Raw genomic sequence first — 23,142 nt, 5'->3', positions numbered from 1 at the left:
CAAGCTCCCTTCCAGCCCAAATCATTCCATGAGTCTGCTCCTACAAACAAACATCTGCCCTGCTTGGGTAACTCCCACACGGGTGTTGATCCTGCAAGGAGCCAACGGCTCCGCTGATGCCGAAACCTCCCAGCAGGGATCAACCAGCTGGGGAAACCCAGCTCCCATCAGGCCTGGAAAACATTCCCAGCAGCCAGGGAAGTTGGAGGCAAATGAGAGGAGACATCTCTCCAGCAGCGTTAGTCACTTGCCAGCCCATCACTGCCCATCGCATCGCTGCGCCGTGCCACGTTCCAGCAGGATGTCACAGCACAGCGTGTAACCCAGCGCTGAGGCTGAGCAAAACGAATCCCAGGAGACACTCGGGGGGTGGCTGGGATCGGGGTTTGGCAAAAGGAATCCCAGGAGACACCCAGGGGGCGGCTGGAATTGGAATCTGGCAAAACGAACCCCAGGAGATACTCAGGGGGGCTGGGATCAGGGTTTGGTCCGTGGTTCCTGCTCTGTTGGTCCGGGCTGCGAGTTGAGCACAGACAATTCCATGTGGGACACAGCAAGGCAAAAATCGCCCTCATTCCGGGCAAACCTGGAATTGGGTGTTGGATATCCCTGGGAACAGCCTCGACTGCCTGCAGAGCTCCTGCCAGCTGCCACTGTCCCCAAAGCAAAGGGACAGGAGGAACAGGACAGCAGGAGGGGCTGGATGAGCCCTCCATGATCCCAAACTGCAGCGGGAAGGGAAGGGAAGGGAAGGGAAGGGAAGGGAAGGGAAGGGAAGGGAAGGGAAGGGAAGGGAAGGGAAGGGAAGGGAAGGGAAGGGAAGGGAAGGGAAGGGAAGGGAAGGGAAGGGAAGGGAAGGGAAGGGAAGGGAAGGGAAGGGAAGGGAAGGGAAGGGAAGGGAGGGAAAGGCAATTAACTGCAAACTCTTCTTTGGCTGCAAAACCTTCTCCAGCCTGCTTCTTGAGCAGGAGGAATGAGTGGAAGACCCCAAAACAAGCCAGGAACACATTTCCAGAAAGGAGACAAGGGAAAAAAATCCAGGAAAGGGAGAGTGATAGAATGCCAGCCTGGATGTGGAGTTGGAGGAAGTTTTAGCTGAGGAACAAAAGGCAAAGGGAACTTGGCTGGGAATCACTCCCAGCAGCTGCCATGTGTTTCCAGGGAAGCTCTTCTTGGGCCAAGAGCCACGCCTGGCTTGGAAAAGCTTCAATCCCTGTGGAATTAATCCCAGCGCTGGTTTGGGACCAGGAAATGAGGGTCAGGCTGTTCCTCCCAGACCTGGGTGAGCTCATGGAGCCAAACCCACCCAGTGGGTGCCACCAGCAGCATCTCGTGGGAAAGGACAAAGCCCTGTCAGGTGGGATCAGGGCTGGCTGCTGGGATCAGCTCCATGGGGTTTGCACCAGGACTGGCTTCCCAAAACTCCACATCCAGCAAGCAGAAGTGAAAACCCAAAGGTTTACAAAGCAGCCCTCACAAAAGTCACTTTTAGGTGACATCTAGGCAGTGCCACCAACCCAGACAGCACAGAAACCTCGCGGCTTTCCCAAAAACCAGAAATAATCAAGTTTTGTGGGCTATCTTTGCCCAGAAGCACCCACAGATCTCTAAACACCAACATGAGGCACCTCCACAAGGGCTGGGCTCATTCCACAGTGCTCGACCGACATCCTCCGAACCACCGACTCCAGAACTGCCCAGTCCCATCCTCTGCTTGGCATTCCCAGCCCTTGGAGCAGGGATCCCAGGGGGCCACGGGCACTTACTTGCTGAGAAGGTGGCTTCGGTGTGGACGGGCGGGGTGGAGGGCAGGAAGGGCGGGTACCCCACGAAGAAGGAGCGCAGGGAGCGCTCGGAGAGGAGAGGGGAGCGCTGGGCCGGGATGTTCTCACAGCTCCCCACGCTGTTGTGGATCTTGAGGTTCAGGGGCTTGTTCTTCTTCTTGACTCTGGCAGGGAAAAGAGGAAAAAGGAAGGGAAAGTGAAGGGAAAGGAGCTGGGGACGAGCTGGTGGCACCCGTGGGATGGGGATGTTGTTGCATCATTTTCATGTGATAATTGGTCCCACTTCCCCATGAGAATTCCCAATCCCTCCCCACCATCAAACAAAGGCAATTTTCATTAAGGAACATTCCAGAGCTTTTCCTCCTGAGAGCCTGGGTGAAAAAAATAATTTAGCCCAAAAGCTCGTCAGGCACAGGATTTGACCTTGTCACGTCCCCTAAATGGTCACATTTAATGTCACTACATCAAATACAGGGCCCAAGCAAGGGTGGGCTGCAGTGGAGAATGTGAGGGACCCCAAGAGATTCCCAGGAATCAGCTTGGCAAGGCACAGGGCCATGGTGTGGACAACCCAAAACACTGGGAGAAATTCCTCAGAAATTAAATTCTGCAGAGCAGGGGCGAGGAGTCGCCCGCCTCTCCCTCCTGTCCCATTTTTCCACACTGGGACAAGGCCCAGTGTGGTTCTGCTGGCTCAGATGATCCCAAAGCTGCACCAGCCCGGAAGGATTTTGGGATGCAGAGTGGCCCTGGCAGCTCAGATGGGCTGGGCTGCAGGATCCTGGCTCTGCAGAGCTGCTCCCACTGCGGCTGCCACGGAGTCAGGAGCAGAGACAGCCCTGGGAACGGCAGCTCAGCCCGCTGGAGATCTGCAGCATCAAAGGATCTCCGGGGACAGAGATCCCTTGAGAACATCCCGGCAGTGCAACAGCTCAAGGATCCCTGGAATGTTCATCCATAATCCTGCATCCCAACTGGAATACTTCATCCAACTCTGTGCCCAGCACACGAGGGACCTGGAGCGGTTGGAGCAAATCCAGAGGAAGAACCAGGGATGCTCCCAGGGCTGGAGCCCCTCTGCTCTGGAGCCAGGCTGGGAGAGCTGGGGGTGCTCACCTGGAGAGGAGAAGCTCCAGGGAGAGCTCAGAGCCCTTCCAGGGCCTAAAGGGGATCCAGGAGAGCTGGAGAGGGACTGGGGACAAGGGATGGAGGGACAGGACACAGGGAATGGCAGGCTGGATGGGATATTGGGAATTGGGAATTGTTCCCTGGGAGGGTGGCCCTGGAGCTGAGCATGTCCCACCTCTCCCAGCGGTGCCCGGGGACATCTGGCCCTGCCAGGCACTAGGAAATGGCCTCTTAATGAAGAAAATTAAACCATCCTCTAATAAGTTAATTATTTCCTCACACAGGAAAGCTGCTGCTGTGTTTCGGGTGGCTGCAAGGACCTCTTTGGGTGCGCTGGACTCAGGATGGGGTGGATGGTTCCAGGCTGGTCCAGCTGAGCGCCTCTCCGGGCTTGGACCTTCTTGGGGTCAGCCCCACAACTGACGTTCATGGAGCCATGGGATGGGCGGTGGGAAGGGACATTAAAGGACAAGAGCAGGGACACCTTCACTGTCCCAGGCTGCTCCAGCCTGGCCTGGAACCTTTCCAGGGCACCAGGGGCAGCCCCAGCTGCTCTGGGCACCTGTGCCAGGGCCTGCCCACCCTCCCAGGGAACAATTCCCTCCCAATATCCCATCTAATCCTGCCTGGTGGTCCCAAATCCAGTCCATCCCCTCACCTGCTGCTGTTCAATCCCAACCCAACCATGGGGTCTCTGCCAAAAATCCCAGTGCTGCTCCCCTGGCATGGCCCCAGCTCCCCCTGAGCTCAGCCCTGGCCCAAAGCCCTTCCTGAAAGGCAGTGATTAAGCACTAATCTTGTTTTTTTTCCACCCATAAATCAGCTCCAGACCAAATATTTACTGCGAGCATCATTTCCTCGCCAAGCAGGGCTGCTGACAGCTCTCATTATTAGGAAGGATGAGTGATTTTGGACAGAGAGATATTTTTTTTCCTCTCTCTGTTTCTTCAGGAGAAGAAAAAATATTAAAGAATAATAAACAGCAGGAGCCAACTGGGTGACTGGGCTGGCTGCCTGTCCTCCCATGGCCTTGATCCTTGTCCTGAGGGAAGAGGGGCAGGAAACAAAGCCTGGAAAGGAGCAGGAGCATCCATGGAAAACTTCCTGTCCCCTGGCTTGGGGACAAGGAGTGCCTGAGGGACATGGAGCAAACCAAGCCCTGTTTGGGGCATCTCTGGCAAAAATGGGTCAAAAACCATCCTTGGGGCAGGGCTGGAGGATGAGGCTGGTCATGGGCACCTCATAAAGGACTTGTTGCCATGAGCGGTCATCTGTCCATCATCCATCATCCATCCATCATCCATCCATCCATCATCCCTCCATCCATCATCCATCCATCCATCCATCCATCATCCATCCATCCATCATCCATCCATCCATCATCCATCATCCATCCATCCATCCATCCATCCATCCATCCATCCATCATCCACCCATCCATCCATCATCCATCCATCATCCATTCATCCATCCATCCATCCATCCATCATCCATCATCCATCCATCATCCATCCATCCATCATCCCTCCATCCATCATCCATCCATCCATCCATCCATCCATCCATCCATCATCCATCCCTCCATCCATCATCCATCCATCCATCCATCATCCATCCATCCATCCATCCATCCATCCATCCATCCATCCATCCATCATCCACCATCATCAGTCCATCCATCCATCCATCCATCATCCATCCATCCATCCATCATCCATCCATCCATCCATCCATCCTCCATCCATCCATCATCCATCCATCCATCCATCCATCCATCCATCCATCCATCATCCACCATCATCAGTCCATCCATCCATCCATCCATCATCCATCCATCCATCCATCCATCCATCCATCCATCCATCCATCCATCCATCATCTATCCATCCATCCATCATCCATCCATCCATCCATCCATCCATCATCCACCATCATCAGTCCATCCATCCATCCATCCATCATCCATCCATCCATCCATCCATCCATCATTCATCCATCCATCCATCCATCCATCCATCCATCCATCCATCCATCATCCATCTATCCCCATCCATCCATCCATCCATCATCCATCCATCCATCCATCCATCCATCCATCCATCCATCCATCCATCCATCCATCCATCCATCATTCATCCATCCATCCATCATCCATCCATCCATCCATCCCCATCCATCCATTCTCCTGCACTGGTTGGATTATGATGATCTCCAAGGTCCTTCCCAACCCAAACCACTCCATGATTCCAGAGATAGTGACAGGACAAAGAGAAATGATTTCAAACTGAAAGAGGGATGATTTAGAAGGGATTTTGGGAAGGAATTCCTCCCTGTGAGGGTGGGCAGGCCCTGGCACAGGTGCCCAGAGCAGCTGTGACTGCTCCTGGATCCCTGGCAGTGCCCAAGTCAAGCATTTCCATCCTTCTCTCATTTAGCCAAAGTGGGGAAAAACATGTTGGAAATGGATCCTGGTGCTCCCAGCCTAAATTCCCCATCCCAGCTGGGCAGGGGGAGCACTCTTCCCTGTGCCAGGCTTCCAATTCCACAAGGACAGCCAAGGCAAAAAAGGGGAACTTACAAAATAAAAAACTAAAAACAAAAAACAAACCAAAACCCCACAAAAAACTAAAAACCCACAAAAAAAAAAAGACAAACTAACCCCCCCCCCCCCCCAAAAAAAAAAAACCAAAAACACGCCAAAAAACCGAAGGGAAAACGTCAGCCTAATTTCAATTTTCCATGGGGATAAGGCCCAAGTCAACCCTGCTTCAGGAAAAGGAGGCAGGATTGTGGAGCTGATATTTTTTATTTTGGCCCCAAAGCATTTTGAGAGAGCAGAGAGAACCACACCTGGTCCATCTTGAAGCTTGGAGCTTCTCAAAACCTGGGAGATGCCCCGAGCACCCTGCAGGGATGGCAGGAAAATGCCCCCACGGGCCAAGGGTGCCTTCCCTGGCAGATTCGGAGCAGATCCCGAAATCTGGACATCCCTCACTATTTCTTTTGCCTCTCTCCAGGGTTGTCCCACCCTCTTCCCTGCTCCAGAAGGCTCCAAAGCTGGGTATTCCCAGGATTCTACCCCTCGCTGCAGGAACCCAGCAGCACATCGGGATCAGCCCCTGTTCCCCGCATCCCTTGGCTTGTGGGAATGCAGAGCTTCCCTCTGGCTGCCCTGGGAGCCTGGCAGGGGTCAGGAACCCCCTGGACAGAGCCCCCAGAGACACTGGCTGTGATCTCTGCCCATGCAAAAGAGTTTTCAATCTTACAGGATGAATTACCAGCTCTGAATGTTTGATATCAGTAATAATTAAGTGTGGCATGGGTGCAAAAGTAAAATTTTAGGATTCTAGATAAGGGGTCCAAAGGGGACAAGATGGAGGAAATTGGGTGTGCCTTGTCCTTTTTCTCCTTCTTCATGCCCTCCATGTCTCACTGTGGTGTTGGCATTTTTCTGTTGGTTCAGGCTGGGGACACACTGTCCAACGTAGGTGACAGATATTGGCACGTTCTTGTAAATGCAGCCCAGGGAGTTTCTGGTATTGAATGTTTGTCACATCCCACTGAGGGCAGAGCCCCACACGCTGCCCTGCAGGACAGAGCTGGGCAGGGCAGCAGAACATGTGAGAGATCAACAGAATAAACAACCTGGAAACCAGCACAGACCAATTGTGGCTTCTGCTTTGGCAGGGGGCTGACAGACAGAGACTTTCCACAACCTCAGGATCATCAATACCACAGATTCCAACATTGGCTTCCCAAATCTTTCCCAAAATCCCACGTCTCAGCCCTTGGCACATCGTGAGCACCTCCAGCATCCCCCTCTCCTTCACCTCTCACACGCGCTAACCCTCTGCAACCCAGAATTCCTCATTTTCCTCCTTTATCCCGTGCATCCCTCGGCCAGGAGAGCCCAAACCAACCCCCCAAGGCAGAGCTCGTGGAGCATCGGGGCTGATTCCTGCCTCGGGATGCTCGGGAAAACCAGTGCCGGGAGCAATTCCTTCTCAGATGGGTGAATGCCAACGGTTGGGGCCGTAATTTCATGCGGGAATTTGCTAAATATATAATGACAGATTAAAAAAAAAAAAAAAAAAAAAAAAAAAAAAAGGGGAATGAAATGAAAAGAAAAAAAAAAGAAAAAAAGAAAAAAAAAGCCGAGCGAGTTTGAAGCGTTTAATGCAAATCCCTTTAGGTGTCAATCCCGCCTGAATGGCTCATCCCCGCCTGCTCGCTGCGATCCGTCAAACGCTTATCACCGGCTTTGGGGGGAAAAAAATCGCGGGTTTCAACAGGCACTGAAAAACAGGAGCAGACACCGGGACAAAGGGCCCGTCAGCGGGAGGGCAGGGATTGACAGCGGCTGCGGAGCGCGGGGGGCCGGGATGTTACAGGATTTCCACAGAAAAGCGTTGTAGGGTTCCGCAGAAAGGAGCCCGGGGAGGTTTTGTCCCGCTGGGATGTCCCGGGCTGGTTTGGTGGCTGGAAGAGCAGGAAGTGCTGGAATGGGCACGGTGGGATCCGTGTGTTACAGGGAGCAAAAATCCAACGTTCACAGGGCGGTCATGCTCCTGGAATACGGCTGATCCCAAAAAAACATCCCAAAGGGGACATCCCAACCATTCTCAGCTCTGGCAGCGCTCATCCTCCATTCCAAACACTTAAAAAACCTGGAAATCGAGTCAATGATTATAGGGCTGTGATGTTCCTGGAATATGGCTCATCCCAAAAAACATCCCAAAGGGGACACCCCAACCATTCCTCAGCTCTGGCAGAGCTCATCCTCCATTCCCAACTCTTGAAAAAACCTGGAAATCGAGTCAATATTCACAGGGCTGTGATGTTCCTGGAATATGGCTCATCCCAAAAAACATCCCAAAGGCAACATCCCAATCATTCCTCAGCTCTGGCAGAGCTTATCCTCCATCCCAAACACTTAAAAAACCCGGAAATCAAGTAGCAACTTGCCCTGCAAGCATGTGTTGTCGCTTCCATTCTTACTGCCGTTTAAAAGAATTAAAATGGGTTTAATTTAAAATTTAACCACAAGGCAGGAGCTGCCCCTGCAGCCGCTGGAGCCAGGTGATGTTTTATTCACCACTTTGCTCCTCACCAGCACACACCAATTTCCACACAAGCGTTGCTCTTAAAGGAAGGGAAATAGAGTGGGGAAAAAAAAAAAAAAAAATCCTCTCTTCGGTATTTCAGCTGCAAAGGATTAAAGATCGCTGCTGCCTGGCCGGGAGCGTGTGGCCCCGGCCGGGGATTCAGCCCCGAAGATTTATGGCTTTTGGAGTGGTTTAATTGCACAATATTCCCGATTAAATCAGAGCAAGGAGCAGGTGAAGTGCTGCCCCCGTGCCTCCTACACCAGCAGCATCCAATGGAATGGAAAAAAAAAAAAAAGGAAGAAAATACTCAGATTCACTCTGAAATTCTTTGGAATGACAAAAAAAAAAAAAAAAAAATTACTCAGATTCACTCTGGCATTCTTTCATGCAATAATTATTTGGTGGTAAGGGAGCTTGAAGATTATTTTATCCAAACATTGCCATGGGCAGGGACACCTCCCACTGTCCCAGGGATCCAGGGGCAGCCACAGCTTCAATCTGTTCTTTCAGGGACCAATTCCCAATTCCCAATATCCCATCCAGCCCTGCCCCCTGGCAGTGGGAAGCCATTCCCTGTGTCCTGTCCCTCCTTACCAAAGCCCCTCTCCAGAACTTCTGCCACTTCTCCCATATTGGCACACAAATGGCAAAATCTGACCTTTTTCTCCAAGGATTCCCAAATAAACCATTAAAAATCCCACCCTGCCTAAGGAATCTGAGCATTCCCAAACAACCTTGGGGAGTTGGGATCAAAACCAGCCCAGCTGGAGGCGTCTCAGCCAGGAAAGGAGGCACCAGGTCACCTTTGGCGCCGGGATAAACGCACAGCTCCGTGCCCAGTGCCATCCCACATCCCAAATCCCCCTGGTGCACTCAGGATGGCACCAGCTTCTTAAGGATTTTCAGCTTTCAAGGCGGTGGATTTTTGGAACCCGCCTGAAAAGCTGAAATTCCTTCATTCTCCACCCAAACCTGAACAAGCTCCACACAATGTTCACACTCCTGAGCAAGGAGGGGCTGAGATAATGAAATAAACACAGAATATCCTCCAGATGTTCCACTTATCCTCCTCATTCCCATAAAGAGGCAACAATCCCTCCCTCCCCCAGCCAGAGGAAAAGCAGCTCCTTCATATCAAAGCCTCGGCAGTTAAATATTTATCCAAGTGCCTGTCCCCACTTCCCTGGATGCCTGAATTTCCAGGCTCGAGTCTGACTGATCTATTATTCTCTTTTCCAAGCACAAAGTGGAACTTTTTTTATTACAGCTGCAAATTATAAAGCTGGGAAATTCTTTGAAGGGAATTTGAGCCAAACAGGTTTCCCCCCTGCCCTCCTCCTGCTCGGGGCTGCAGGAACAGCACTGGGAGCAGACAGGGGCAGGAAGGAGCTGGAAGAGGTAATTGCCAGGATCCTGGAGCTGGAGCTGTTTCTCATTAAGCCCCTTCTGTTTTCTTGGTTGCCACCGTTACGTTTCTTCGAGGGCCACCCAAGGGCAGTGAGGGTGAGCTGGGGGCAGCCAGGGCTGCTGGGGCTGAGTCTCCTTTGGATGGAGGAGCTTCCACAGGGATCCAGCCCCTGGGGCAGCCTGAGGGGGTTTCCCCATCCCCAGGTCACACAACCTCAGCCAGGTGGGGCAGATCCGCCCCAGACTGGACAATCCTGGAATGGTTTTGGATGGAAGGAACCTTAAAGCTCATCCCATTCCACCCTGCCATGGGCAGGGACACCTCCCACTGTCCCAGGCTGCTCCAAACTCCATCCAGCCTGGCCTTGGGCACTGCCAGGGATCCAGGGGCAGCCACAGCTGCTCTGGGCACCCTGTGCCAGGGAACAATTCCTGCCCAATCTCCCATCCATCCCTCCCTCTGGCACTTGGAAGCCATTCCCTGTGTCCTGTCCCTCCATCCCTGTCCCCAGTCCCTCTCCAGCTCTCCTGGATCCCCTTTAGGCCCTGGAAGGGCTCTGAGCTCTCCCTGGAGCTTCTCCTCTCCAGGTGAGCACCCCCAGCTCTCCCAGCCTGGATCCTCCCCTCTCTCCAGAGCAGAGGGGCTCCAGTCCCTGGAGCAGCTCTGTGAGCTCCTCTGGACACTGGGGAGAACTCCCTGCTTTTGGTTTTCATCCCATTATTGCCAAGGGATCCCCTGGAGCACTTGGCCAACCCAGCCCCTGCTTGAGCCACCACAGCAGGTCAGGGCTGGGGTGGCAGGAGAAGCTCCCACCAACCTCTTGAACCCCGAAGAAGTGAAGAGGGGAGCTGCTCCCTGACTTCCCAGCTGGAAGACAGAGCTGGGAAGAGCTTGGGCTCTGCCAAGACCATCAGTGGTCAGTCCCTGTCCTGCCACCACCCCGGGCCCTGCCCACAGCCCCTGCCCTCTCCGTGCCCTCACACCGAGCACCAGGAACGCGGTGCCACCTTCCCAGGACGTTAATCCTGATCTAAATTCATCCTCACGCCCGTCTGGCTTCGGAAGGAGCCTCAACTCCTCATTAAAGGACACGGTGAGAAGTTTCTCCTCTGAGCACGGCAAAGCTGCAGCGCTCTGGATGGAATAGCAGGGCCGTAATTAACATTAATGACACTCCTAAGGAGCGCCACAGCCCGGAGCAGTGGGATAATTCCAGCACGGAGCCAGGTTGGTACGGGGGCCACTCATCACTGTCACCTCGTGGTGTGCAAACCATCCTTTGAGGGAGCTGGACCCGTTCCAGGGGCTGTGCACAGCTCCACAGCCCCGGCTCGCCGGCAGCGGCAGCCACATTAATCAGGGGGATGGTTTGGAGGCACAGGGAGAGATGCTGCTCGTTTCGCTCTCCAAATCTCCAAATTCCTGCACTGCCACGCTCTCCCCCTCGCTGAAGTTCCAGGCTGGGCTCTGTTTTCAGGATAAATAACAGCGTGGAGATCATGGAATCCTTTATGTTTGAAAAGACCTCTGAAATCATGGAGCCCACCCCTGTCCTCAGGTGCCACATCCACACAGCTGTTAAATCCCTGCAGGGATGGGGATCCACCACTGCCCTGGGCAGCTGTGCCACCCTGGCCACCCTTTCCATGCAGAAATGTTCCCAAAATCCACCCTGAGCCTCCCCTGGCCCAGCCTGAGGCCGTTCCCTCTCCTCCTGTCCCTGTTCCCTGGAGCAGAGCCCGACCCCCCGGCTGTCCCCTCCTGTCAGGAGCTGTGCAGAGCCACAAGGTCCCCCCTGAGCCTCCTTTTCTCCAGGCTGAGCCCCTTCCCAGCTCCCTCAGCCTCTCCTGGGGCTCCAGCCCCTTCCCAGCTCCCTCAGCCTCTCCCGGGGCTCCAGCCCCTTCCCAGCTCCCTCAGCCTCTCCTGGGGCTCCAGCCCCTTCCCAGCTCCCTCAGCCTCTCCTGGGGCTCCAGCCCCTTCCCAGCTCCGTTCCCTGCCCTGGACACGCTCCAGCCCCTCCAGGTCTCTCCTGGCAGGAGGCTCCCAGCGCTGCCCCAGCTCTGGAGGTGCCCCAGCAGTGCCAGCTCAGGGGACGGGCACTGCCCTGCTCCTGCTGCCACCCCAGGGCTGGGACAAGCCAGGTGCCAGTGCCCACCTTGGGAAGATGCTCCATATGGAATTATTTCCACACCTTGGCAACGTCCTGCTGCCTCCACCTGCTCTGCAAACATCCATCTCCTGCTCATCCCCAACGCCAGGAGCCCACCTGCCTCTCCAAAGCTGGAATGGCAGAGGAGCTGCCTGGATGCTCTCCTGAATCCTGCCCATGCAGAACATCAAATCATCGATCCACCAGGTGGATGAGAATTGCTACAAGGGGAAACATCATTATTATCAAGGTTGCAGAGCAGCAGAATTAATGACCCATCAGGGCCTATTTAGGAGCAGCTTAAATGATTAAATCTGAGGCACAGTCTAAGCTCAGGCTGCTCGGTGGGGTGGGGATGGTGGAGAAGACCTCTGCTCCCAGGTTTTTGGAGGTCTGGGATTCAGTTTTCACTTCTGTACCCTCTTCTCTCATGTTTTTGGAGGTCTGGGATTCAGTTTTTCACCTCTGTACCCTCTGCTCCCAGGTTTTTGGAGGTCTGGGATTCAGCTTTTCACCTCTGTACCCTCTGCTCCCAGGTTTTTGGAGGTCTGGGATTCAGTTTTTCACTTCTGTGCCCTCTGCTCCCAGGTTTTTGGAGGTCTGGGATTCAGCTTTTCACCTCTGTGCCCTCTACTCCCAGGCTTTTGGAGGTCTGGGATTCAGTTTTTCACCTCTCTGCCTTGATGGCCCCAGTTGGGCAATAGACTTGGCCAAGTGCCCCAGGAAATATCCCGTTGTCAGGAATTTGTAATGTGGGACGGAGAAAAACACCCCCTACAAAAGTTAAAGCTGGAGATAATTCAAGGAAAAAGGAAAAGGAGAAACTGGGGATGTGCCCTATCAGCAGTTCACATCTGAACTCCACGTCTGACTTCACCCAGCCAGGAAATCCTCATCCCAGTCTGGAAAAGTCCCACCAAAAAACCACCTCGGTGCCAACGGAGCAAAAGGGAAGGAAATGAACATTCAGAAAGCTTTGAACCAACAGGTTTTTCCAGCAGGAAAACACCCACAGCCGGAATGTCACTGCAGCAACACAGGATAAGGAGAATTCATGGAAAATTTATCCAAAATCCAGCTGCCTTGAGCTGGAGGAGCCTCGTCCTACCTAGCCCAAACCTGAGCTAGGTGACAAGGTGCACACCTCCAGCTGCTTCCCAGAGGATGCTCCTCGAGGGGTCCATGGATGTGGCCAGGCAGCCACAGGTGGGAAGTAGAGGAGGGTTTGGGCTCAGCTCCCCTCAGCAAGGGTCAGGGGTGAAGGGTGGGTCAGGGCATGGGCCCAAGGGGGGTCCAAGGATGAAGGATGGGTCTAAGGAGGGGTCAGAGGAAGAAGGACAGGTTAAAAGATGAAGAATAGGTTTAATGAGGGGTCCAAGGATGAAGGATGGATCTAAGGAAGGATCAGAGGAAGAAGGATGGGTTAAAAGATGAAGAGTGGATCTAATGAGGGGTCCAGGGATGAAGGATGGGTCTAAGGAAGGATCAGAGGAAGAAGGATGGGTCTAAGGACAGGCCTGAAAGACAAAGGACAGGTCTAAGGAAGGATCAGAGGAAGAAGGACAGGCTAAAAGATGAAGAGTGGGTCTAATGAGGGCTCCAGGGATGAAGGATGGGTCTAAGGAAGGACCAGAGGAAGAAGGATGGGTCTAAGGAGGGCTCAGATGAAGAAGAAGGGGTCTAAGGAGGGGTCAGAAGAAGAAGGACGGGCTAAAATATGAAGGGTGGATCTAAGGAGGGGTCCAAGGATGAAGGACTGGTCTAAGGACAGGCCTGAAAGACAAAGGACGGGCCTAAGGAGGGGTCCAAGGATGAAGGATGGGTCTAAGGATGAGTCAAAGGACAAAGTGTGGGTCAAGGAAGGAAGGATGGATCAACGGGTGGGTCTAAGGAGGGGTCCAGGGATGAAGGACAGGTCCAAGGCCTAAAGGTGAAGGAGGGATCCAAAAATGGGTGAATGGAAGAAGGATCTAAGGATGGGCCAAAGGACAAAGGATGGGTCGAAGGATGAAAGGTGGGTCCAAGAATGAAAGGTGGGTCCAAGAATGGATCTAAAGATGAAGGATAGGTCTAAGGATGGCTCTAAAAATGAAGAATGGTTCTAAGGACAAAAGGAAAGTCCAAGTACGGGCCAAAGGATTCAAGGGTCTAATCCCCAAAGGATTCAAGGAGTCCAAGGCCAGGTCTAAAGATGAAGGAGGGGTCTAAGGATGGCTCCAAGGATGATGGATGTGTCTGAGTGCAAAGAAAAGGTCTAAGTACAGGTCAAAGGATACAGGATGGGCCAAAGGACAAAGGCCAGGTCTAATGGAGTCCAGAGAGGAAGGATGGGTTCGAGGGCAGGTCTGAAAATGAAGGACGGGTCTAAGGATGGCTCCAAGGATGATGGGTGGGCTTAGATAGAGGTCCAAGGACAAAAGATGGGCTAAAGGTCAGGTCTAAAGAGGGGTCCAAGGATGGAGGATGGGTTCAAGGGCAGGTCTGAAGATGAAGGACGGGTCTAAGGATGGCTCCAAGGATGATGGGTGGGTCTAGGTAGACATCAAAGGATAAAAGATGGGCCAAAGGATAAAGAATGGGCCAAAGGTCAGGTCTAAAGAGGGGTCCAAGGATGGAGGACAGGTTCAAGAAGAGGTCTAAAGATGAAGGATGGGTCTAAGGATGGGTCCAAGGATGATGGGTTGGCTTAGATAAAGGTCAAAGGACAAAAGATGGGCTAAAGGATGGGTCTAAGGGTGAAGTCCACCCACCCCAGGGCAGATCCCTCAGACACCCCTTCCAAGGATTAACACACGCCCCTAACGAGCTAGATGGATTTCTGCTCCTCAGCAATGGATTTTGAGAGCTCCCGTTCCGAGTTTGTTTCTTTCCTGGCTCCTGGCTGCTGGATAATCATTAACTGTCCATGAGAGATTCCAATGGCCCGTGGAACTCATGAGGTATTAAATGGGCATTATTTTATCAGCCACTCTCAATGTTTTGTTTCCGTTTCAGGACCATTGCTGAGATGTTTATGGCTTGTGGATTTATGGAAGTCAGGGGATCTTTTCAGGAGTAATGTTCCGTACCTCGGAGTCACGGTCGACAGCTGGAGACTCCGTGCAGGAAAATTGGATGCTGGGAGCTCCAAAAAAAAAAAATCAGACTTAACCCCTGCCTCAGAAGGTCCTGGCACACAGAAATGATGGATTAAACGCTGGGAATAAGATCCAAAACACAACATTCAAAGGAGTTTATGAGCTGTCATCGGGAATCAAGCAGTACACGGTGGCCTTGCTCGGGAGGGGACCCGGGCACTGCTGCTGCTGTCACAAATAAATGGTGGTGGTTTATTTTCTGTCTGTGCCAAGGTGGAAAAATCCAGGGAGGGGAGCAGCCCCAGAGAACCCCGAGGGCTCCACTCCATCAATCCCAACCCACAGCTCATGGGGAGAGAGATTTCTCCTCCTGCCAAAGTCACCCCTGGCTCCCCAGAGCCCCTTTCACCCCATCCCGAGCTGGGGAGGGATAAAGGGACTTTGGAATGTGACAGGACACAGGGAATGTGTCCGGTGGCAGGGATGGATGGGATATTGGGAATTAGGAATTGTTCCCTGGGAGGGTGGGCAGGCCCTGGCACAGGGTGCCCTTGGATCCCTGGCAGTGCCCAAGGCCAGGCTGGACACTGGGGCTTGGAGCAGCCTGGGACAGTGGAAGGTGTCCCTGACATGGCAGGGGTGGGACAAGATGGTCCTTAAGGTCTCTTCCCACCCAAACCATTCCATAAATCAGCCTGAGGGACACCAGCCTCTCTCCTGGGAGGGTCTCAGAAGGGTCCTCGCAGACACCAGGCAGGATGGAGGTAAATCTCCTCCCCAAATCACTCCAGGAGATCCCACCCAGCACTTGGGATTCCCAGGAGTATCCTCAAACTCTCATCTCTCCATGTCCAGCCCCTCCTTCCATGCTGGAACAGGACACAGGGAACAGAAAGCCCCAATCCAAAGCAGCCCAAGGGCACAGGAGCACAATTAAACCCCAGAAGGGATTGATCAGGGAAGGTTCCAAATCCTCCACCAGGGATGAGCTCCCTCCTGCAGGAAGCACAGAGGACTCAGACTTCAGGGACACTGTAAAAGTTTGGCATGAAAAAAAACCCCATCCTCAAATTCCATGGCCATGGCCATAAAATAACAATTAGCTGAGAAGAGGCTGAAAATATTTCAATTTTAATCCACTTTTTATCTGTGCCAGGCATTTTCCACCTCATCCAGGCTAATAAACAGCTCCCACTCCAGCAGGGCTGCGTTGAAAAAAAAGAGGGAAAAAAGAAGAAGCTGCCTCTTTAATGCACTAATTACAATCCCGAACCACTAATGGGATTAGCAGGCAGGATTTAGTGGTTGTCTCCTGCAAAATCATTAAGTGCCATTAGAGAAAATGAAGTTCCCCCTGCTTCTCCAAGAGGTTTGCAGGAATCCGGATCCAGCCCGGCGCAGCGGCCCCTGGAGCACAACGGGGCCCTGTCAATATTGGCCCTTTCCTTGCTTAATTCCCTCACCAGGAGGTGGAATTGCCCAGCACCACTGGGAAGAGAGCACTGGAGACACTGGGAGAACTGGCTGCAGTCAGGCAAAGGAATCACGGAATGGTTTGGGTGGGAAGGGACCTCAAACTCATCCAGTGCCACCCCTGCCATGGCAGGGACACCTTCCCTGCTCCAAACCCCATCCAACCTGGCCTGGGACACTCCAGGGATCCAGGGGCAGCCACAGCTGCTCTGGATGTGCCAGGAAGGTGGAGAGTGATGAAGGCAGAGGGGACATCACCGTGTGTTTGTGTCACCCCGTGTGACATTTCCATCTCCACGTCCTTCCCTGCTCCTTCCCTTTGCAGGGAATTCTGGGCACCCCATCCCCGCACTGGGGGATCAGTGACCAGGAGATTTCATGGTGTCCAGCCCCATGTCAGAGTGACCACGAGTGCTGGAAGGTGTCCCTGCCCTTGGAATGACGTGAGCTTTAAGGTCCCTTCCTGCCCAAACCTCGATTCCTTTGATCCCTGCCTGGCTGCGTCCCGATTTCCCAGCATCTCCAGCGCTCCCTTCCCGGTGGTGCCCGGCAATTCCAGCTCAGGAGCATCAGGGAATATCCAGTGACCAACCCGCGGATCAAACCTTCTCCAGCTGAGGGCAGAGCGTGGATTGGGGGCTGGAATGCTGAAGAAAGCAGGAGAAGGGAGAGGCTGCTCCCCGGGAGCGCGGGGATGCTCCCTGGGGACGCGGCCGTGCCCCTGGGGACCGAACGAAGCAAACACTTCCCCAGTGCCCAAGCACGAGGTGGCATTCCAGGAGGCATTTTCCAGCTGAAATGGCTTTGTTCCCAAAAGCTAAAAGCCTTTGGAGACCAAAAATTCCCAGCTCAGGGGAAAAGGAGGGTGGGCGATCACCCTCACCTCGCGCAGTGACGGCTGCCACAGCCCGGGGGACAAGTGACACCGCGATGCTGAGGCCACCAGACCATCTGCCACCCCCAAACCCGCCCTGGCTCCCTCTGCCCCGACAAGGGGAGCTCCAGGTCAGGCGCTGGGAGCACCTCAGTGGATTTAACCCTTCCCGTGTCCCAGCTGGAGCTGCCCAAACACCACGGATAGGCCGGAGGGTCTGTGCTGTGCCAAGGCATCCATGTTCCCTCCACAGCCCTCAGGAGACTCTTCCCAGGATTCTGGCACGGCCTTTTTATCCTCAAGATCCCCAAATTTTGTGATGAAGAGAGCAGTTTGTCCTGGGATCCTGCTTTGGACCAGCTCTTTCCCGAAACACCCTCAGGGAGAGGAGGCGATGTCCCAAAGTGGCCACGAGTCCCCTCTGCCACCCCATGCCATGGCAGGAGAAAGGTTTTTCCGAGCGGGGCCACCGAAAGGGATGGAAAGGGATGGGGAGGGATGTGCTGATGCCAGGGAATCCTTTCCCTGCCCAGCAGCAGCCTCTGCCGGCAGCGGAGCCGCAGAGCAGGAGCGCGGGGATGCGGCAGCGCCGGGAGAGCGCGCTCCGAGCGCGCCAGCGATGGGAAAGGTCCCGGGGCTCTCCGGAACAGAACCTGTCCTCTCCACGAGGATTTCTAGATCCATATATCCATGTGATCATTTCCCACCTCTCTCCGCCGTGCACTCACTCCCCCACGCAGTCCTGGAAAATCCAGCCCTGCCATGCCACATTCCGGCATTGCCAGGCAGCGATCCTGGAGCCCCTGGGTGCTCCCCAAAATCCACCCCAAAATGAGATCCCAGGGGAGCAGAACCGACACCATCCCAGCTCCTCCTTCACCCCAAAATGAGATCCCAGGGGAGCAGAACCGACACCATCCCAGCTCCTCCTTCACCCCAAAATGAGATCCCAGGGGAGCAGAACCGACACCATCCCAGCTCCTCATCCACCCCAAAATGAGATCCCAGGGGAGCAGAACCGACACCATCCCAGCTCCTCATCCACCCCAAAATGAGATCCCAGGGGAGCAGAACCGACACCATCCCAGCTCCTCATCCACCCCAAAATGAGATCCCGCGGGAGCAGAACCGACACCATCCCAGCTCCTCCTTCACCCCAAAATGAGATCCCAGGGGAGCAGAACCGACGCCATCCCAGCTCCTCATCCACCCCAAAATGAGATCCCAGGGGAGCAGAACACCATCCCACGACATCCCCGCTGCAAGGAGCTGCAAAAAGGAATTTCCACACAAAACTTCCAGCCAAACCACCGACATTTAGGGCTGAATGTGCTTTTTCCGAGGCGCTGCGATGAGGTTTATCCCCCCCAGCACTCTCCAGCACCCGTGCCACCACTTACTTGGGGGTGTGCGCCTCATCCACGCGGTGCCCCAGCTGGAACTCGTGGGATTTGCTGCGGTGCAGCGCCGTGAACCCCGGGATGAGGTGGATCAGCTTCCGCGAGGAGGGCGGGGGGGTCCCGGGGGGCTTCAGCTTGTTCCTGCGGCGCACGGGCGGGGTCCCCGGCGGCGTCACGGTGGTGACGATGTTGGGGGTGCGCGGGGGGGTGTGCGCGGCGTGGCGCTGCCGCGGGGACGGCGGCAGGGAGCGGTGGCCGGACTCCAGGGGTGGGCACAGCCCCGGGTGGCCCTCCACGGTCAGGCGGTCCACGTGGGTGTACGTGGGGCCGTGGGACGTGCTGGCGTGGCAGTGGTGCTGCCCACACTTGGGCTGGGCTTTGGGGCTCGGGTGCGTCCTGCCCCAGGGTCCCGGCTCCGGGGGGCAGCCAGGGCTGTTCTCCTTGCCCGGCTCCGCGCTCGGCCACTGGATGGTCCAGTCCTGCTTGGAGAGGCTCCCGCCTGGAGAGGGCACAGAGACACGGCCATGCGGTGGGGCAGAGGACGGGAATTCCCTGCTCGGCCCATCCCTGGGAGTGCTGATGGCTTGGATGGGGCTGGGAGCAGCCTGGTTGAGTGGAAGGTGTCCTTGCCCGTGGAATGAGATGATCCTAAAGGTTCCTTTCAACCCAACTGTTCCGTGACTAATTCCATGCTGGCGCTGCATCCCAGCAAGAAGCTTCACTGTGTTACAGAATCTTGGAATGGTTTGTGTGGGAAGGCACCTTAAGGATCATCTCATCCCACTCCCTGCCATGGGCAGGGACACCTCAAACCATCCCAGGCTGCTCCCAGCCCCATCCAGCCTGGCCTTGGGCACTGCCAGGGACCCAGGGGCAGCCACAGCTGCTCTGGGCACCCTGTGCCAGGGCCTGCCCACCCTCCCAGGGAACAATTCCCAATTCCCAATCTCCCATCCATCCCTGCCCTCTGGCAGTGGGAGCCATTCCCTGTGTCCTGTCCCTCCATCCCTTGTCCCCAGTCCCTCTCCAGCTCTCCTGGAGCCCCTTTAGGCCCTGGAAGGGCTCTGAGCTCTCCCTGGAGCTTCTCCTCTCCAGGTGAGCACCCCCAGCTCTCCCAGCCTGGCTCCAGAGCAGAGGGATGGGTGGCCTGAAGACCACAGAGATTCCTACAGGATCATCCAGTGTCACCCCTGCCATGGCAGGGACACCTGTCCCTGTCCCAGGCTGCTCCCAGCCCTGTCCAGCCTGGCCTTGGGCACTGCCAGGAAGGAATTGTGGAGCCTCACCGCTCTGAGAGGAATTTGCCAGGCCTGGAGGTGTCCCCGCATGTCCCACACCATCACCAGCTCCCGCTGCCACCCCAAATGGTGGCACTGGGATGGGACATCCCCCCAGGACGGTGACACCTGACCCAGGCTGATGCCACCTCACCCCCATCCGTGCCATTTGTATAACGAGGGGCTGTAATTAACAGAGGCTCCTCTCCACTGCTAATTATCCATCAGCACCAGGAGCAGGGCAGCACCTCCGGAGCACCCCAGGGATGAGCCAGGTGGAATTTGGTTCTTGAGCCCAGCTCAAGGCCCGTGATTGCCCCCAGCAAGGAAACCCCAAATCTCCTCCTTTTCCAAATCTCCTCTTCCCAATCTCCTTTCCCAAATCTCCTCCTTTTCCAAATCTCCTTTCCCAAATCTCCTCTTCCAAATCTCCTCCTTTCCCAAATCTCCTTTCCCAAATCTCCTTTTCCAAATCTCCTCCTTTCCCAATCTCCTCCTTTTCCAAATCTCCTCTTCCCAATCTCCTCCTTTCCCAAATCTCCTCTTCCCAATCTCCTTTCCCAAATCTCCTCCTTTCCCAAATCTCCTCTTCCCAATCTCCTCCTTTCCCAAATCTCCTCCTTTCCTAAATCTCCTCCTTTCCCAAATCTCCTTTCCCAAATCTCCTTTCCCAAATCTCCTCACTTCCCCCTCCCTGCCTGGGTTGGTAACTGGATTCTCTCCCCTCGCTCCGGCCTTTTCATGGGAATGTTCCAGTTCAAGCTCCAAAAGGAGAAGCTTGGGAAATGAAAGGTTTGGGTTGAGAAAAAGCTTTGAGGGAAGGGGTGGGAGATGGGGCACGAGGAGTTTGCTGGAATGATTTTCTCGGAGCAGAACATCCAAATAAGTGATAAAAAAAAGCCAAAATAATTGTGAAATATTAAAAAATAAACAGGAAAAATTTCCCAAATAATTATAGAATATTTTTAAAATAACAGTAAACAAGTCCTAGATGATGTAAAATGTTTTAAAATGTATCAACAAAGAATAAAAAGAAAAAATAATATTAAAGAATTATAAAGAATAAGAAATAAAAGTAAAAAAATATTAGTTAGATTTTTATAAATTAAAAGTAATACTTTAGAATAAAACATCATTTAGATTAAAATTTAAATGTTTAAAATTAAAGTTATTTAACTGAAATTAAAAATACATAAAAATAAAGTAAAAAAATAATTAAAAACTCTAAAAATAAAATAAATTAATTAGAATGAATAAGAAGTACAAATAAATGAAGCCTAAGAAGTAAAAATGTTATAAATTAAAATTAATTAGAATAAGAAATAAAAATAAAATAAAAACTATTACTGTTTAAAAAGAAAATAATTCGTTAGAACGATGAATAAATAAAAATAAACGAAACTAAAATTGAGAATAATAAAAATATTGTAAAAAAAAAAGTTTAAAAAATCTGCGCTATGCAAATCACGCTTTTCCCATTGGCCGCTTCTCTCTCCTTGATTTGCATAAGGCCGAGCCGGCCCGGCGCTAATTAGCGGCGTTAATGAAGATGCGGTGGCGCCCCCGCGTCCCGCCGATGCTCCCGGGAATGAAAACAAATCCCGGGCCGGGCACGAGCACCGGGAGCAGCAAATTGCGGAGGGGAGAGCGGCAGGAGCGAGGCGGGAGCGGCTCCGGCCGGGAACGCGCCGAGGAGCGACCAGCGAAACTCCCGCGGCCCCGGGGCCCGGGATCGGGATCGGGATAGGGATCGGGATCGGGATCGGGGCTCGGGATAGGGATCGGGATCGGGGATCGGGATCGGGATCGGGCTCGGGCTCGGGATCGGGATCGGGGATCGGGCTCGGGATCGGGATCGGGATCGGGGATCGGGATCGGGGATCGGGATCGGGGCTCGGGCTCAGGCTCAGGCTCGGGGCTCAGGCTCAGGCTCGGGGCTCAGGCTCGGGGCTCAGGCTCGGGCTCAGGCTCAGGCTCAGGCTCAGGCTCAGGCTCAGGCTCAGGCTCAGGCTCGGGGCTCAGGCTCGGGCTCAGGCTCAGGCTCAGGCTCAGGCTCGGGGCTCAGGCTCAGGCTCGGGGCTCAGGCTCGGGGCTCAGGCTCGGGCTCAGGCTCAGGCTCAGGCTCGGGGCTCAGGCTCAGGCTGGAGGCTCGGGGCTCAGGCTCAGGCTCAGGCTCGGGATCGGGATCGGGGATCGGGGCTCAGGCTCAGGCTCAGGCTCAGGCTCGGGGCTCAGGCTCAGGGCTCAGGCTCGGGGCTCAGGCTCAGGCTCGGGGCTCAGGCTCAGGCTCAGGCTCAGGCTCGGGATCGGGGATCGGGGCTCAGGCTCGGGGCTCAGGCTCAGGCTCAGGCTCGGGGCTCAGGCTCAGGCTCAGGCTCGGGGCTCAGGCTCAGGGCTCAGGCTCAGGCTCAGGCTCGGGGCTCAGGCTCGGGGCTCAGGCTCAGGCTCAGGCTCGGGGCTCAGGCTCGGGGCTCAGGCTCAGGCTCGGGGCTCAGGCTCAGGCTCAGGCTCGGGGCTCAGGCTCAGGCTCAGGCTCGGGGCTCAGGCTCGGGGCTCGGGGCTCAGGCTCAGGCTCGGGGCTCAGGCTCAGGCTCAGGCTCGGGGCTCAGGCTCGGGGCTCGGGGCTCAGGCTCAGGCTCGGGGCTCAGGCTCAGGCTCAGGCTCGGGGCTCAGGCTCAGGCTCAGGCTCGGGGCTCAGGCTCGGGGCTCGGGGCTCAGGCTCAGGCTCGGGGCTCAGGCTCGGGGCTCAGGCTCGGGGCTCAGGCTCGGGGCTCAGGCTCGGGGCTCGGGGCTCAGGCTCAGGCTCGGGGCTCAGGCTCGGGGCTCAGGCTCAGGCTCAGGCTCAGGCTCAGGCTCAGGCTCAGGCTCAGGCTCAGGCTCGGGGCTCAGGCTCAGGCTCAGGCTCAGGCTCAGGCTCAGGCTCAGGCTCAGGCTCAGGCTCAGGCTCAGGCTCGGGGCTCAGGCTCAGGCTCAGGCTCGGGGCTCGGGGCTCAGGCTCGGGGCTCAGGCTCGGGGCTCGGGGCGGCGGCCGCCGCTCCCGCCGCTGCTCCGTGCTCCGGGAGCCCGCGGCAGGGAAAGAGCCCTGTCCCCGTGTCCCGATCGCTCCTCCAAACTGCCCGCCGGGGTTCCATCCGAAATATGATCCGCTATCATGTATTGGTTCATCATAGCGTTGATATATGTTTTATAGTTGTTATTATTATGTAGTATAATATACAGTATTTATTTAATATATTACTAATATATAATTAATTAAGTATCTTATTTAATAATATATATTTAATTATATATAAAATATATATTATATTATTTATATTATATTATATTATATTAATTATATTTTTATTATTATATAGTATAATAGACAGTATTTATTTAATATATATCTATATATATTAATATATAAAATATTAATATATATATAGTATATTAATATATATTTTTAAGAATATATATTCAATAAT

At 54.2% G+C, this 23,142-nt stretch overlaps 1 protein-coding gene across 3 annotated transcripts in view; it reads right to left on the bottom strand.

Moving 5' to 3' along the window:
- Nucleotides 1-23,142, bottom strand: part of KSR2 (kinase suppressor of ras 2) — an 80,868-nt gene that overhangs the window by 45,465 nt on the left and 12,261 nt on the right. For all 3 annotated transcript variants that reach the window (XM_077787116.1, XM_077787119.1, XM_077787118.1), the window contains exons 4-5: nucleotides 18,402-18,900; nucleotides 1,767-1,948 (exon numbers count right to left, since the gene is read on the bottom strand). In XM_077787116.1, coding sequence (XP_077643242.1) covers nucleotides 1,767-1,948; nucleotides 18,402-18,900 — 681 coding nt within the window. The remainder of the gene's footprint in view (nucleotides 1-1,766; nucleotides 1,949-18,401; nucleotides 18,901-23,142) is intronic.

This window comes from Lonchura striata, chromosome 18, assembly GCF_046129695.1.
Source record: "Lonchura striata isolate bLonStr1 chromosome 18, bLonStr1.mat, whole genome shotgun sequence".
Lineage (NCBI taxonomy): Eukaryota > Metazoa > Chordata > Aves > Passeriformes > Estrildidae > Lonchura > Lonchura striata.
This window is presented reverse-complemented; position numbering and strand designations above follow the sequence as displayed.